At 44.8% G+C, this 17,388-nt stretch overlaps 1 protein-coding gene across 1 annotated transcript in view; it reads right to left on the bottom strand.

Annotated features, from left to right (window-relative positions):
- Fam120a (family with sequence similarity 120 member A) overlaps positions 1 to 17,388 on the bottom strand; it is a 100,721-nt gene that overhangs the window by 47,093 nt on the left and 36,240 nt on the right. Inside the window, exons 4-7 of the mRNA XM_026406929.2 lie at positions 15,678 to 15,806; positions 14,802 to 14,898; positions 673 to 770; positions 182 to 465 (exon numbers count right to left, since the gene is read on the bottom strand). Coding sequence (XP_026262714.1) covers positions 182 to 465; positions 673 to 770; positions 14,802 to 14,898; positions 15,678 to 15,806 — 608 coding nt within the window. The remainder of the gene's footprint in view (positions 1 to 181; positions 466 to 672; positions 771 to 14,801; positions 14,899 to 15,677; positions 15,807 to 17,388) is intronic.

Below are 17,388 nucleotides of genomic sequence, written 5' to 3'. Positions count from 1 at the left end.
GATAACCACAGTAGAGACCTCACAGACCAGGCCCTCTCTTCTCTCTCCTCCACAGCCAAGGAGCACAGGGCGCAGCACCTACCTGCAGTGGACCGCCTGAGTTAACACCCAAGCAGCTGCTGGCAGAGGGAGCCCCCCAGGTCACAGGCACCGGGAGTGCTCTGTGAGCACGCACACTCACTTGGTCGCCCCTCCACTGCCCTCGTCGTTGTCTGATGATGATGATGTAGAAGAGCCAGGGAAGTAGGCGGAATCCACGTGATTGGGGCTGCCACCCTGGGCTGGGTTGATGGGCGAGGACCGCTCATACAGCGGCGTGTGCTTCCCCTCGTGAGGAATGTTGCTGTAGTTGTTCTGCTCTGTCAGGTTCTTCCCGCTTGTGTCCAGAGTGAGGGCCGGCTCAGCGAGGCTGTATGGGTATGGACCCTGGCCCGGAGCCCCCCCAGGGCTGGGCACCTGTGGGGCCTAAAGCACAGGGCATAGGTCATCGCACGAGGCTGGCCTGGCCCAAGGCCTGTCGGGCTGCCTCCTCCTGGGTGATTTTTTAATTTGACCAACATTGGCACCTATCTCATATATCATTCCAAGAATTTAAGAAATCATTTTAGTATTCATTAAAACAAAATGCCCAAGGCCCATTGCCCCACCCACCCATCTCAGGAAACGCCTTACCACGGGCTTTGCTTGCAGAGAAGTCTGTGGAATGTTGAGCATCTGAGGGGGAACATAAGGTGGCACCATCCCAGGCATTCCAAACGGATTTGGTCTGGCTGTTTCATCAATATAGGAAGAAATAATAAAACAACTGTGAACAGAAGGCCATCTCCCTGGGACATCCCTGGAGCCAGCCCACGGCCCATGTGTCTAACATGCCTCAGATGTTGACACCACTGGTCCCACTTCTCAGAATTCTTTATAAACTGAGGTTTAACACGCAGCTCCTGATCCACAATCTCACTGGAACCAGAAGCCCAGCAGGCAGCACAGGGACCAAGCACTTCCCCTTACACTCGGAGAACAAGAGAAATTTTTTGTCTCAACCACTTAAATACAAATTCAATTCGCAGCTAACTAGCAAGGTTTTTTTTTTTTTTTTTAAACGGAAAAGCTTGCTTATTTATTTATTTATTGGCACTGGGGTTTGAACGCAGTGCTTTGTGCATGCAAGGCAAGCACTTTACCAACTGAGCTATATCCCCAGCATAAATTTCTAAGTATAAAAAATGTGTGGTACTAGTTGCCTGTACTTTTGTGTTTTTTTTTTCCAAGTTGTAGATAAACACAGTACATTTATTTATTTTTTATTTGTTTTTATGTGGTGCTGAGGATTGAACCCACATGCCAATCAAGAGCTCTACCACTGAGGCACAACTCCAGCCCTCGGGTTATTTTTAATTGTTAAGCAAAACCAATTAAGCTTATATATTTTAGCATGCATCCAAGGATCAGTAATTGGGGATTTTGTTTTCTCTGAAAACCACATTTTGTAAACGAGTTCTGATGCACAGTGGCACTTGCTATTCATTTATCTTATACTAACTTGTATTTTCAGAATTCTGTCTGGGAATAGAAAACCACATGGAAGAATGGCTGAAACACAGCAGCAGAAAACTGCCATAGACAGGCCGAAACATCCCCACCTATGGGGTCCAAGGAGAGGCGGGAGTTCAGGGCAACGTCCACCGGCAGAAGGGAAACCAGGGAGCGGATGGTGCCTCATGCCAGTTGCTGCTCAAGCAACCTAAGGTGGCACCAGGACTGTGCTGAGGCCTAGGAGGCAGCCCCAGTGCAGCCCCCTTGAAAGACCACCCAGGTAAGCACATGAGGAACGCGAGTCACGGGCCCTGCAGAGCCTGGGAACACCACCAGCTGGAAGGTCAGAGACTCACTCTACCAGGGACGTGGAGAAACAAATCCTGTGGAGAGACACAGCAGGCCCCAACTGGGCCCTCAGGGCTGGACCGTGACCCCCTCTGCTTTCTTAAAAAGCAGAATAAAACCAAACTCCCTGAGTTCCATTTTCCATGTTTAAGCAGCAGAAGGGCTGATGTGAATAGCACTGCGCAAAAGGAGCACGGCACCACGTGACCTACTGCTATGTAAAAAAGACACAGGAAAATCCCCCAAGCATGGTTCACTCTCTGCAAGCGAACTCTAGTGCAAAGCTAAGAGGCTTTCTAATACTAGCATGGTGAAACCAGGACTGTGAACATTGTCCTGGACACGCTGTCCTGATCCTGTGGACCTGCGGCCTCCTGAGTGCTAAGACCACAGAGGTCAGGAGAGAAGGGAAGACTGTTGCTCGCTTCCTTCCACCCTGATGCCACCAGCCTCACACACCTTACCTAGCTGGTACCTAGCTGGAGTTCCTGTCTCTAAGCTCAAGTTCTGAAAAGCCACAGGCCTTTAACCTTGGCTTTCACAAAGAGAATTTTGACACAGCTTCTACCTTTCATTCAAATACAAATAGCAGGGAACAGTGAGACTGGCGTGTGTGTGCTCACAGAGCACGCTCACACCCATGCACACAAAGCCACATCATGTGCACGATCATCTGCACACAAGAAGGTTCCTAAACAAGCAGCAAGTCCACTAATTTTCACCTCTGAGTATAAGGTGAAATTTGCTATGATTATCACAGTCAGATTTGGGCCAAAGAACATTGTAAATTTCAGCCAAGCTCTAATATTGTAATTTACAACCCTGGAAAAGGTCTAGTATACAATCTCTTACAGCTGATCTTCCACACCTAACTTAAATAATTTTTGTGTGTAGTACTAAGGATAGAACCCAGAGGTGCTCCACAATTGAGTCACACCTGCAGTCCTTTTATTTATTTATTTGTCTATTCATTTATTTTTGTGGTGCTGGGGATTGAACCCAGTGCCTGTCTATCTATCTATTTATTTATTTTTTATGGTGCCAGAGATGGAACCCAGGGCCTTGTGCATGCAAGGCAAGCACTCTACCTAACTATATCCCCAACCCCAGCTCTTTTTATTTTGAGACAGGGTCTCACTAAATTACTTAGGGTTTGGCTATGTTGCTGAGGCTGACCTTGGCCTCCTGAGGTCACTGGTGGCTTGTACCACCACGCAGAGCCATACCTAACATGAGAGAAATGAAAGGCTAGACTCATCAATATGCAGCAACAACTTTCAAGTGAGGATGATCATTTTTGTTTCATTCTTCTTTGGCCGCTACATGCTGAAACATCCTGCAAAGCACAAACTTTCCTTAAAATAAACAAATAATATTATAGCATAAAACCAAAGATTTCCAAAGAAAAAAATATTTTCTAAAATCACACTACAATTAATGACCTCAAACAAACCTTTGTGACTCCACAGGGTGAGTCCCTATTCTCTCATCACATAGCCCTATAATAATTGAACTAATTTGTCTACATCTTCCTGAAAGCTGCAGAAATGACTCCTCTCCCAAGGCCTGCCTCTGTACCCTGCAGCCTTCTTCTAAATTGGTTCTTGTTCTCCATGCCACGTGCAGCTGAGCAGAGTCAGTGTCTCCCTTCTCCAGGACAAGAGCGTCTTTCTCAGAAAAGGCACCGGGCTGAGTGCAGGCAACACTGCTGGTCCCCCATTCTCTGCCTATCACTGACACGAGCTAGAGAGACAATTCTTTGTTTGTTAGAAAAGTAAGCAGACCAAAGACAGGCTAAGACAGGGGAGAGAGAGGGGAAAACAACAACAACACACACACACAACAGCAAGAATGTTCAATTACTATACTAAAAGTATTTTTATAACTTTAAAAGTACTTGTTAAATACTACGGACTTCCTTAGGAATGCAAGAGAAAATCAGCAGCCACAGCAGACTTCAAGGTGCCGGCTGACTTTGCTCCCTGCAACACCTAAGTGTGGCTCTGGGCCCACCTCCTCCAATGACTCATGACACCTACACAGAGCTGCCCAGCTTTTGCTCTCCGTTAAAGATAATTTTTAAAAGGAACAGTGTTAAACTAGAATCTCTACTTAGATCTGCAGGCAGCTACACTCCAGGTGGTGCACGCCTATATCACCAGGGGCTCAGGAGGCGGAGGCAGGAGGATGGCGAGTTCAAAGCCAGCCTCAGCAATTCAGGGAGGTACTAAGCAACTCAGTGAGCCCCTATCTCTAATAAAATACAAAATAGGGCTCGGGATGTGGCTCAGTGGTCGAGTGCCTCCAAGTTCAATCCCTGGTACCCAAAAAACAAAAATTTAAAAAAAAAAGTCTCATCTATTAACTTAATGTTACATTAAACAAAACAAACAATAACAAAGTGATTTTTTTTAAAAAAACAAAATTCTATAACTTAAGACAAGTGCTGACCCTCCAATAGAATATTTTATATTTTATTAAAAGTTTAATAAATCAATACAGGCTACCACCAACCCTAGTTTTCAATGTTTGGTTTAAAAAAAAAAAAAGCAAACATTTTCTAGTATTTTAAACATCTTTCAATGGCTATTCTTGCTGAACATCAATATTCAACAGAAACGAAGGCACAAAGTTACGGGGAGGAGACTCTCCTCTGATCTGTCCCATGATTCTCCAGAAAGGCAGGGATGGGGCCTGTAGCACAGCGGAGGAGAAGGGAGAGTCTGGCTGTGGCTACAAGGAGACACCTGGCTGAGAAAGCCAAGCAGGTCAAGCCCAAACCAAGGCAATGACAAGGTGAGTGCCCAGAGCTGAGGATGAGCCAGACCAAGGGAGAAGGCGAAGGCCAGGATGGTCAGCTTGGAGTTCAAGTTGCAATAGTTAACTTTAAAAGAACTGTGTAGCTGCCACTGACTACGCACATTTATCAGTCTGTATAATTCACGCGCAACTCTGTGGACCTCCCACTGACACAGAAGTGCATGGAGTCTGAAGTGAAAAGTCAAATCCTAAGTAAGTGAGCAGGTACATTCTGTGTGGCACCTGAAAAAACTGGGAACAATGTTAAAAACTGAACTAAGGAAGGCTATTTCCAGTCAGCAGGAGCACGAGACTCCTCAAACCGGAAGCAGTGCTGACAGCTGGGCCGACCCAGGCCTCCAGGGCAGAGGGCACCCTGGCACGTGCGCGCATCCTGAAGGGCCTGGGCTCCTTGGTCACGAACCCCGACTTCACCGCCGCACTCTGTGCTTGCCTCTCTTCTGCCCAGAGGAGCAGTCTCGTTGCGCCGCACTCTGCCCTGCATCTGCCATGCATCTGCCATGCTGATGGGCGAGCTAGGCTCCAGAGCACGTGGGACGGGCCTATGGTGGCTGTGTTAGGAGGGAGCAGGTGCCCGCTCCTTCCCTGCCATGGAATATACATACCAGAGCCATCATGTGTCTCCAGCCTCCTCGCGATATGTTCCTTGTCCCCTTAGCAATTCAAACTTGCTCAAGTCTCCCCTTCATTTAAAAATCCCAACCTTTATGAAAATGATCTGAGGCAGACTAGGAGGCCCAGTGTTTCCCACCCCTCCCACACCTTTCAGAGGTAAAGAAGGAGAAAACCGAGATACACTTTTTCCTGGAAGCCCTTTCCCCTGCATGAGGTCTGGAAGTGGTGTGTCCCTGTGAGGCCTGACCAGGGCTATTCTGTGACAACTAGCAGTGTGTGGTCTCACCCTGCCCTGCCCTGAAGCTGTTCTCAGGACACTCTGCTGCACCATTCTTCACTCCGCCCTTCCCTAGGTCTCCCGTGTTCTTACCTGGCCTACACTACAGTCTGAGGTGCTCCTCACCCTCTAACCACTGCCACGGCCCCACCCAGGACCCCTTACTCTGCATAGACACACATATTCAACTATGTGTTACCATCTCCACCTGGATCTTAGAAGGTACATTAAAACTCACATCCAAAACTGTCCCAAGTCGGCTTCTCCTTTAGCAGCACCTGTCTCACAATGGATACCAATCACCTGAACTGCGCATGCCAAAAATCTGGGCGCTCTCTCTCCCGGAATCTTTTCCACTTAGTTCCCACACTCAAGTTCAATGCATGCTCATTCTGTCTCCCCGTAATCTATGAAAGGTCACCTTTCCCTCTACCCCTCACCAGACTGGCCTCATTTATGGCAAGAACTCCCTGCCCCTGCCCATGCCAACTGAAGTGACCAGGATGAACCCCTGAGCATACTGTTACCCAGATTACAACTTTTAGCAAGGATATTTCCTTAGTCTGGAAAATGTGGGGAGATAATAATGCTAAATGTTACACAGGCAAAATGTTTAACTTTCTCTTTAAGATCAAGAGCTAAATAAGAATATTATCCATGACTACTGTCTATAAATATTGTGTCCTAAGTCACAGCTGGTTCAGAAGGAAGGAAATGGAAGACACTGAACTACAGACAACATAACTACCCAAAGGAATTTACAAATCAATTATAAAAATTATTTAGAATTGAGTAAAGCTGTTTAATATAAAATTAATCTGTAAAAGCAGTTTGTATTCAATACACAAGCAATTTGGAATATAATTTAAGATATAAACTAATAGTACCCCCAAATAAAATACTTAGCAATGTACCTAACAATATATAAAGGTTTATCTTTATGAAGAAAATTAAAGTTCACTAAAGACATTCAAGACAATTCAAATCAAGAGAAATATAATATTTTATTCAATATGCAAAATCAATAAAAAAATTTATTCTCTCCAAACTGATCTATGGAGTCAGCTCAACTCCATGAAAACCTACCCAAGGATCACAAAATATATACAAAAGTGAAGAGTCAAGAATAGTCTCGAGGGACTGGGGTGCAGCTCAGTGGCAGAGTACTTGCCTACCACGTGGGACTGGGTTCGATCCTTAGCATCAAATAAAAATACATAAAATAAAGGTGGAATGCCTTTATAGTCCCCATGTCTTGCAGAAGTATTAAGTGGGAAGATCTGCCCAATCAGATATCTATTATCACAAGGGCCAGGATGGTATAGCATGGACATAAGGATAACCAGAAATTCAACAGGATCAGAAACAGACCCCTGTGAAGAGACTCTGCTGAGGACAGCATGGAGCAGCCTGCTCCTGAGCAGGGCTGGGGCAGCAGGTCATGCATGTGAATCCTGCTCATATCATAAGCCAAATTCAGTGCAGATAGGTTTAAGGCAAAAATCCATAAATAAAAATGTTTAGAAGAAAAACAAAAAATACGTTTGTGACCTCGGACTAGACAGGCGTCCCTCCTACACTGTCTTTTCGTTCTTCTGCACAACAATGCACAGCAGGAGTGAAGGGATGCACAATGAGCCCTAGGCACTTGTCTCCCCTTCAGAATGCCCAGCCCGACTGCGCTTCCTCCCCCCACCACCATATGACTGGAGCAAACCTCAGGCATGGTGACTCTTTATTTATAAATACAAGAAACGAATTCTTGGTGTTTTGTTTTACAGGTGCCTTACCACTGAGCTACATCCCAGTTCACCCCTTTTTAACATTTTTTTGATACAAGGTCTCACTAAGATGCTTAGGACCTGAGTTTCTGAGGCTCTCCTCAAACTTGCAATCCTCCTGCCTCACCCTCCTGAGTTGCTGGAATTATATGCATGTGCCACAGGGCTGGCTAGGAGAGGGATTATTAACAGAGCAAACAAAAAAAAAAATGCATGGTTCTGATTTTAAAACTAAGAATCTAGTGTCAAAGCATGTCATCAAGAAAGAAAAATGCAAGCCACAGCCTGAGAGGTTACACTTGCTATCTATAAAAGTGACAAAGGACTGGTATCCAACTTGTATTAAGAATTCCTATGAATCAACACAAAAAGAAAAACAACCCAACAGAAACACAGGCAATCAAGATGATCACGATTTCCAATAAGGTAACACTACACGTCCATAAACACAGCTATAGATTCTCAACCTCATTAATAATCAGGGAAATGAAACTGCAACCCTCCTGGACTATAATTCAACAATCACCAGATGAATAAACATGTGGAGTTAACTAGAGAGCACCCCACTTCTGGGAGAATAAATGCACTCATGCTGGGCAACCGTGCAGACATGAACAGGAAAGGCAAGTCTGCCCGGAGTGCTGTGCATGGGCACAGCAAGTCACATGCAGGAAAGCTTACAGTGACACTGTCTGCGATGGCCATCAGCAGGAAACAACCAATTCTCTATCCACAGTAAAATGCATAAATAGTAACACAATGAATTTTAAAAAAAAGAACTATGCTGAAAGAAAAGAAACACAGTAATAAGAGTATTGAGCTAGAACAGTAAGTCAGAGAATACATGTTATATGATTTCATTTAATAACACAAGTGAACCTATTCAGTACCCGGGGATACAGATACGCTAAACAGATAAAAAGAATGACTAGTATGAAGTTTAGGGTACAAGGGTGGGGAACACAATCAGAGCGAGCTATTAGTAGAGTTCTACTGACAAATATACTGCAGTGTGATATTACACGGTTATTTAAATCTTTATAATTAGGATTCTTTCAATGAGCTCTTGTCAGCCTAAGTAGAATGAAGGGCAGTGTGTGGCCTCTGCACTGCAGCTCTCCCCATCACCGACCATTCTTCCCTGCTTCCTGTGCTCCAAGCAGGATCTTCTTCCTTTTCTTACACCATGTATTCTCACCTCAGGCTCTTGGCATGTGCATTTTCTCTGCACAGAATATACTTTTTCCCATATCTTCATCTTCCTAAACTCTTACCAAATATATAAACCTCACTTACAATATTAATCAATCAGAATTAACCCCTAATTTAATTATATGGACTCCATCAGGTTGGGCTTCCTTGACTACTGGGTGGTAACCGTAGGCAGGTGGGGCATGGCTGGAGGAAGTGGTCATCCCTTCCTGGCTGCCCTGAGCTTAACAGCTATGCTCCTCTGCCATGATTTCTGCCTTACCAAGTCCAAAACAAACTCTTCCTCTTCCAAGCTGTTGTAGGTCACAGCAACTCAAGCTGGCTAACACACTGGACCATGGAGTAGGTGTGTTTCATTTGTTTCATTGTTTAAAAAAAAAAAAAAATCCAACTGTCCTGTAAAGCGTCTGCACTATTTTACATATGTACCAGCAATATTTGATTGGCGTTGGCAAGTGTTTGTATTCGAGCCATTCTAGCAAGTGGATACTGGAAGTTCATTTACTCTTCACAAGGAAGGCCAGTACAGTAGCCATTTCTTTAGCCTTGGTGGGCTTGGGCTTCACCTGTGCAGTCTTAAAAGTGTACATGAATGTGCACAGAATCTACATGCACAAATCTGGGAGTCCCTAATACCTATTATTTGTTGCTTTAAAAATTCTATCAGTGATTTTGAAGGCTCTGGCTTAACCAGGAAAGCAAATCTTTTGAGAACTCAACTGTGATATGTCTTATTTGTGCTTACATTCAGAGTGACTTACTGGGGAGCTACCACAGACCAGGCTGTGACAGGACAACCACAAGCATCCCCTGGAGCCGCAGGTCTCAGCACACGATTTATGACAGTAAATGCATAAAAAATAAGTACTCGTCACATCTGTACTACTTTTTTAATTTTTATTTTTTTAAAATACTTTTTCCTTGTAGTTGGACACAATACCTTTATTTATTTATTTATTTTCATGTGGTGCTGAGGATCGAACCCAGCACTTTGCCATGCTGAGCCACAACCCCAGGCCCTGTACTTAAAAAAAAAAAAAAAAAAAAAAAGTTGACGTCTTCGTTATTTTTAAATTTTTTTTTTAGTTGTAGATGGACATGACTTATTTATTTATTTGTTTATTTTTTATGTGGTGCTGAGGATCAAACCCAGCGCTTCACACGTGCTCGGCAAGCGCTCTACCTCTGAGCTACAACCCCAGCCCGTGTACTTATTCTTAAAAGTCTAAGAGTAGCTTGTTTCTGGGAGTCATAAAGGCAGTAAGGACACAAACACATTCTTCCCTCATCCCATATTTGTAGCCAGGGATGGTGGTGCACATTTACAATCCCAGCTACTTAGTAGGCTGAGACAGAAGAATCACAAATTCAAAGGCGGCAGGTAAAAAGGGTAGGAGAGGCAGCTCAGCGGTGGAATACTTGCTTAGTATGGATGGGGCTCTGAGTTCAATCCCCGGCACTATAAGATACACAGGATAGACAGCAGGTAGATGATGATAATAAATAGTAATAATAATAATAATAAAATACATTCATTAAATTTTAAAAATACCCCCTAGCTGTAGCTGAATGGTAAAGCACTTGCCTGGCCTGCACAAGGCCTGGGAGTCCATTCCCAGCACTACACAAAACAAGCCACACCTACCCAGGCTGTTCCTGACAGCACTGCTGGGGCAGGGCAAGGTGCGTCGTGCATGCCTACGTCCTTCCTTAGGCCCTCAGTAACTGTTGGGAAATCAGAGGGGGTGGGGGTGGGGGTGAACTCAGGGGCACTCAACCACTGAGCCACATCCCCAGTCCTGTTTTGTATTTTATTTAGAGACAGGGTCTCACTTTTGCTGAGGCTGGCTTTGAACTCATGATCCCCTTGCCTCAGCCTCCCCAACAGGAGTGCACCACCGCACCCAGCCTGAGTTTTCTTTTCAACACTGCAAAAGGCCCACAGGTTAAAAAGGAGGAAACGGAGGCTGAGTGGTGGTTTCCAAATGCCAGGATGGATAGCCAGGCCAAGGAAATTTGTTTCTTTAAATACAATGCTATGGTTTGGATGCTAGATGTCCCTGCAAAAGCTGATGTGTTAGAAGCCTGATTCGATGGTGATGGTGTTAGGGTGGTGTGGACCTTTAACAGGTGGGGCCTGGAGGGAAAGCTTCGGTCCACTGAGGTCACTGACCTTGGAAAGGATGCAGGTGGTTCTCACATGACCCTCTTGGTGGTGATCTCCAGAGGCTGGTTATAAAAGCCTGGCCTGGCCCCACCCAGCTCACTGGCTTCCTGTATCTGGATGTGATCACCTGCTCCCACACACGCTCCCACACGGCCATCTGCCATCACATGATGCAGATGAGAAGGCTGTCCCCAGAAATGAGTCTCTGCAGCACCACACCCTTGCACCTACCAAACTGTGGGCTAAATACACGTCTTTTCTTCCTAACTAGACTCCATGCTCGTTATAGGGACAAGAAGCTGAACGTTACAGACAGACACCTGAGTCCCAACTGAATTCCTGATATAGCAGTTCGAGGGAGAATCTAAAATTCCAGCCAGGTTTATAAGCCTCAGGCTAGAGCCAATGCACACCATTTTACGCCCCATAGATATCTAAACTGCTAGCATGATTTTCTTAAAAAGGTTTAAAAAATTCTCCACACATTGTAGTTTCTAAAATAATCAATGAAGACAGGTTCCAACAAACATGAAAATTATGCCCTCACATTGGCTGTTCAAAATTCACAGTGATTTCCTACAGAATGGCATGATGACATCTGCTCTGTTACAGGCACGCTCACCAAGAACACTCACCACTGCCTGTCACTTATAAAAAACACCCCCCTCTCATCTCACTTGGGATGCCAAGAAAGCAGCTCCCCAGGGAAGTAGACACCGCTTCTCCTTGTCCTGTTGTTTTCACTGAGAGGACACACCGGGAAGGAACTAAAACCCAGCAAGTGCTCTCTCCACGCTGCTGTGTCTCTAGATTGATCAGAAAAAAACTAAAAATCCATGTTTGCAGGTTTCAGATTGTGTCTATGCAGCTTGGGATAAACCTGCCTTCCCAGTCTCACCTCATTTCTCTGTAGCCTCACCTCCAGCCACACAGCAGACACCCTGAGTTCCACTCCGCCCCACTCCCTGCCCTGATGTTGTGCTGTGTCTGCACCCGTTGGTTGGCCCACAGGCATGCAATTCTGATTTCTGCAACAGCTGGCACCACAATGAAAGGCTTTATACAGGGGATATACAGGGAGCTATCACCTGTACTAGCCTGCCTGAAAATACCACTCTAAAATCGAAAATTCTTTACCAATATACCCCTGTTCTTCATGAATAACTGTGTGGTTAAAGAGAAAATGAAACTGAATTCAGAGTCAAATATATGAAACAACTTATCAAGTCATTTAATGATTAATTAAGAAAACGAAAGCACTTGGTAAAACATTTATCATTATTTGTGGTATTGGAGATTGAACCCAGAAGTTCTCCTGGCCACTGAGCATCACCCCAAACTCTTTTTATTTTGAGACAAGGTCTCACTAAGTTACCTGGACTGGTCCCTTGCAAACTTCCTGCCTCAGCCTCCCAAGATGGTGAGACTACAGCATGTGCCACCAGCTAAATATTACATATTTCTAAATTAAGTTTTAAAACTCACCTCACTTATAAAAAACATCTTCAAACTGGTTATCATTAACTCAGATCAATCCTAAATGTTAGGTGTACAGGTGTCCCTCTATATCCCCGGAAGACTGGTTCCCCAAAGATATCCAAACCACACATTTTCCAAGTCCCTTATATAAAATGGAATAGATTTGCATATAACCTACACACTTCCTCCAGTGTACTTTAAATCATCTTCAGATGACTTATAGAACCTAATACAAGATAATTGCAATTAAATAGCTTTTGTTCTGTGCTACTTAGGGAATAATAAGAAGAAAAAGCTTCTGTGTATATTCAGTACAGGTAATTTTTTCCCCCCAAATACTTTTGACTCAATTGATCGAATTTGCAGAATCTGTAGATAAGCAGAGTGACTATACTGTGTTTCTCCACAGTTACTTTCCTATTTCTCCCCTTCTGAATAAAAGTTCTACTCCCAGGTAAACTGTAACAACTGCTTAAGCTACAAATGCCACAGAGATTGTACCATATGCTATGGTTTGGATGTAATTTGTCTCCCAAAGGTTCATGTGCTGGAATCTTGGTCCTCAGTTTGGTGGTGTGGGAAGTGATGGAACTTTCAAGAGAGAAAACTTCAGTGGGAGGTCGTTAGTTAGGCCACCAGGGTTGCTACTCCCAGTATAGACAGTGGAACCTCAGTCTATCTCTGGCGGCATGCTTTGTGATTTGACCTCTCACTTCAGCAAACACTCCTGCCTTTGTGGTCCCACCTGCCATAAGGTCCTCAAGAGCTGAGGTGATGTCAATGACAGGACTTTGAATTTCCAGAACTGTGAGGTAAATAAACTTCTTTTCTTTATGGATACCCAGTTTTAGATATTTTGTTATAGTAGCAAAAGAACAAACTAATACACAAGAGGAGCAGGATATCAATGGAGATACTTGAGGATGCCAGTCTACCTCCGTTAGGTGTGTCCAGGCTACCTTCACTTTAACATTCCATCTTTTGGGGCCTTTTTAGGTTTACAAGAATAACGGTAATGGCATCTGCTATTGAACAAGTTCTTCACATATACTCTTTTTAACAGTCAGATAATGACACCGTTCTAATAGTACAGGGAGCCTGAGGCCAGGAAGTGGTGGGGCCCAACACTCAGGTACAGGTTCTAGAGCTCAATTCATGCTCTCTGATGTACCAACAAGCACTTATTAAACACCTTCTGTAAGGTATGATACTGACATAAAAGCATACTCTCTCCCCTTCTGCAGGGATAATCCTCAAATATACCATATTGTTTCACTCTGCTGATTTAAAAACAGTTAATGGATTAATTATTCATTCAGTCAAGGCTTCCTCTACCAGAATTACAAGACAGGCCCTGGTCTCTATGTTCTCAGGTTGGGAGGAAGTGAAGCAGCGTGGCTGACCAGGGTACAGCAACGGAGACAATGCCTAGCAGCCTTGGAGGAGGAACCAGCAAGCCTGGGTGGACCCAAACATAGGAGATTAGGGAAAGGAGCCCTCCAGGCCCAAGAGCTAGTGAAAAGGCCCCAGGCAAAAGCCAGCTCAGTGCATTCATGGCAAGAAAGAAGGCTGGGAGGTCGCCTGGGTCTCAGTGAGCAGGGTAAGGAGCTGGAGGTTACTCCCAGAGCAGTGGGAAGCCAGGGGAGATTGTACACATGATCTGGTTCACATTTTTAAACACTACTCTGGCTGCTGTGAGGATAATGAACTGTAGGGAAGAATGTAACAGGTATCCCATCAGAAGGCTACTGCTACCTGTGTCGCCAAAGACAGCCAGGCAGCCCTGGCTCTCTGGCCCCAGACCTTCTTCATCCCCATCTGTGCAGTCAGCCCAAGCCTTCATGTCGCTGAGCTATGTCCCCAGTGTCCAGCACACAGGCAGCACTGAACGGAGTCCATGGAGAAAAGCTCCTACAGTCAGAGGCAGCTCTTAGGGACATTTTCAACCTTGGAATTAAACTTCAGGAACCAACAAAAAGTCTAATTCCTACAACAATCTCTTGAACATGCCTTCTATTATTAACAGCTGACATGAAGCAAATGACACGACTCCAACAGACTTGGGCACTACTGCACAAACTTTACCACTCTGGACCGTTATAAGGCAGATTTGATTTAGAAAAGAGGAGCATGCTCATGGCTCATTGCCCAATAGCTTCTTGTGAGACATCATATGCAAACAGGCTTCAGGCTTACAATTATTTTGGGTCCCCAATTTCAAATATGATCTTTTTGATCTTTCTGGTCTTTTTGAGAAATGAAAAAAATAACTACAAATCCACTGTACTTATGAAGTCATTTACAGACCAAGAGGCTCTCTTGTGTCCAAGGAGTCAGAGACACCAAGATCTCTAGCCTGTGATTCGATGGCCTCCGCTTTTCTCTAAGAAGTCTGTCAAGTTTGCTCTTGCTCCTCAATATCCTCGGGGATTACTAGCAAGTTCAGCTACACTTAAGGGCATAAATGCAGAAATTCACCCTTCCAAAGAACAAGACTTGATTGGTGAAGTTGGCAAACCTCTGCATTATTGCAAGGTCAATATGATACAGAGAGGCCTTATTTACTTACCTAAGTAATGTGATGGATGAAATGACATAGGCTTACTAGTCGCTGAGTAATATCCAATTGCTCTCTTAAATCGAATAACTTTGTCATCTGTTCTAGACTGAAACAGATGTAGGAAAACCTTAGTTATGCCACTAGTCATGTGTATGAACATACTTTTATAATTCAGCACATGTATAATAATCTGTAGCCTTTCAAGTTAGATAAGAATTTAGAATGACATAAAAACCTTTAGGGGAAAAAAATCAAGAGGTTACTACTGAAAAAAATCAAATCAAAAATTAATTATTTTAAAGCAATGCAGTTAGAAAAGCAGAACTGTGAGCTTGTGGCAGAGTTGGGCCCTGGCTCTATGACTTACTTCTTTGACTTCAATTCTGCAGTCACTGGTCCTGCCAAGAGACCCGACCTGCCACCTGCAGCTGGTGGAACAGACTGCAGCACACTGATCAGGAATATGTCTAGACAGAAACAAGTCCCCCAAACCTTACCTATTCCACTAACACTGACTTGTTCACATGCCTTACTTTCCAAAGAAGAAAATCCCTGACTATCCCCTAAAGGATACAGACAAATCGGGAATTCACAACACCATCTGACCAATTTCATTCAGTTGATCTTCTGCCCACTCTGGAATACAGGTCTTTTTAAGATAGAGAACTCGAAGCAGCAGACTCAGCCATCAACTACTTGAAACCCTTATAGTTTGGAACTGACTGAGACCATCTGGTGGGAGCCTGGCCCCTTAGCCATGGGCTCCTTCAGAATGGCGTGTATGGCCCAGCCAGACATACACAGTCAGTTCGCACCTCCTAAGTCCCCTTCCCAAACCAGCCACACCACCATGCAAAGGCCCACCCTGAGTCTTGCTTTTTTTACCTGTGAATGCTGGAAAACATCTTTAGCTATGGCATCCAGGTCAGAGGTGTCTTGAATGTTGCGGACATAGTCAGCAACAGCTTTGATCACTACATCGCAGGGTGGCAAGACCAGCTGGTGGGCCCGGACCTGAGAAGAAATGCACATGTCAGCAGTGAGCATGGGACACAGAGCAGGGCACATCAGGATGCAGGGTCCAGAAATTCCAACATGGTGCTGCCTTCTAGGTTCCCCTGGGGCCTCCTATCATCCATCTCAGCCCTATAGCTTCCCTAAGTCTCCCATGCTCTGAAGCTCCAGACCTGGACTTTTCTTTCAGTTGATGAAATACAACTCAGCTGCTAAAACTCTGTTAGATTAAAAGAGCACTGACAACCTTTAGTTAGCTTGCGAAGTCTGACAATAGGAACTGTGCCCCCCAGATGCTAAGCACAAAGCAACTCATGAGAGAGGCCCTGCAGCCATCCGCAGCACTAACTTAGGACTCTCTGCAAAACTACAGTAAAAGACCAAATTTAGCTCTGAACTATGGAACAATGGTACCACTGCCTGATGAAGGGCATGTCTGACTGAAGAATGACAGAACATGAAATACAGTATAGGAACATCTCATTATCCAAGAGCTGGCATCAGAAAAAGTTAATGGATTTTTTAAAAAGGCAAAGACATCTGATAAAAGCTCTGGGGTCAGCAGAATGACAGTCTCCAAACACCAACCACATCCCGCTCTCCAGAGCCTGTGACTATGCTGCGCTGGGTGGCAAGATAGAACTGAGATTTCTAGTCACCTGGCCTTAAAATAAGAATACTGTTCAGGACGACATGGAGAGGTCCCCCTAATCACAGGGTCGGGCTTTGACGACAGAGGAGGGGGCCACAGGCCCATGAATGCGGGCAGCAGCTGAGGGTGGCAAAGACAAGGGAACATTCTCCCTGAAGCTGCCAAAGGGAACACAGCCTGCTGATACTCTGACTTCAGCCCAGGGAGACCCATTTTGGACTTCCAGCCTCTAATGCTGAGATAATTATGTTGACATGAGGGACAGGGAGGCGAAAATAGGATTAGAAAAATTCAACCTAAGCAAAGAAAATGAAAGAAATCTCTGGCAGACATATATATTTATACTTTGAAGTTATTATCATGCAAACTTTCAGAGGCACAAGACTACATTTAAAAAAAAAAAAAGATTCTTTCATTAAAACATGTTTTCCCCATGGTTGAGTAGCTGCTCCTCACCTCCTAAGGCAGCACATCCCCTTCCTTTAGATCACTAGTATCCAGAGGAGGAAAATGGAATAATAAGGGCCTTCAAAGCACCACACCTTCCTAGAAACTCAAGAGTTCTCTGCAGAATGTGAAAAGCTACTGTCACACTCATGCTCACAGCAGACACGTGGTGAACACTAGGTCCTAGGTCAGCCTGTCCATGCCCCAACTTCTAAGGGATGTTTCAACAATCCCACAGGCAAGTGAGAAGGCTGCCGTGACCACAGGGAGAGCAGGGTCAGAACGAGAGCCTTGAGCTGCCCCGCCCTAAGTTCCTCTCCTGCTCCTGCTGGGAGACACTGGGCACTCTGCTCACAGTGAGCATGCCTCCACATCTGTGGAGGATCCCTGGGGGCCAGGCCTCAGCCTTGTTCTCTGTGTGCAGGTGACCAGCTAACTACTCAAATCCCTCAACTCTACAAGCCAGTGACAACTCCCTTTCCC

This window comes from Urocitellus parryii, chromosome 13 (assembly GCF_045843805.1).
Source record: "Urocitellus parryii isolate mUroPar1 chromosome 13, mUroPar1.hap1, whole genome shotgun sequence".
Classification (NCBI taxonomy): Eukaryota; Metazoa; Chordata; class Mammalia; order Rodentia; family Sciuridae; genus Urocitellus; species Urocitellus parryii.
The sequence above is the reverse complement of the archived record's forward strand: the minus strand, read 5'-3'. Positions and strand labels throughout refer to the sequence as shown.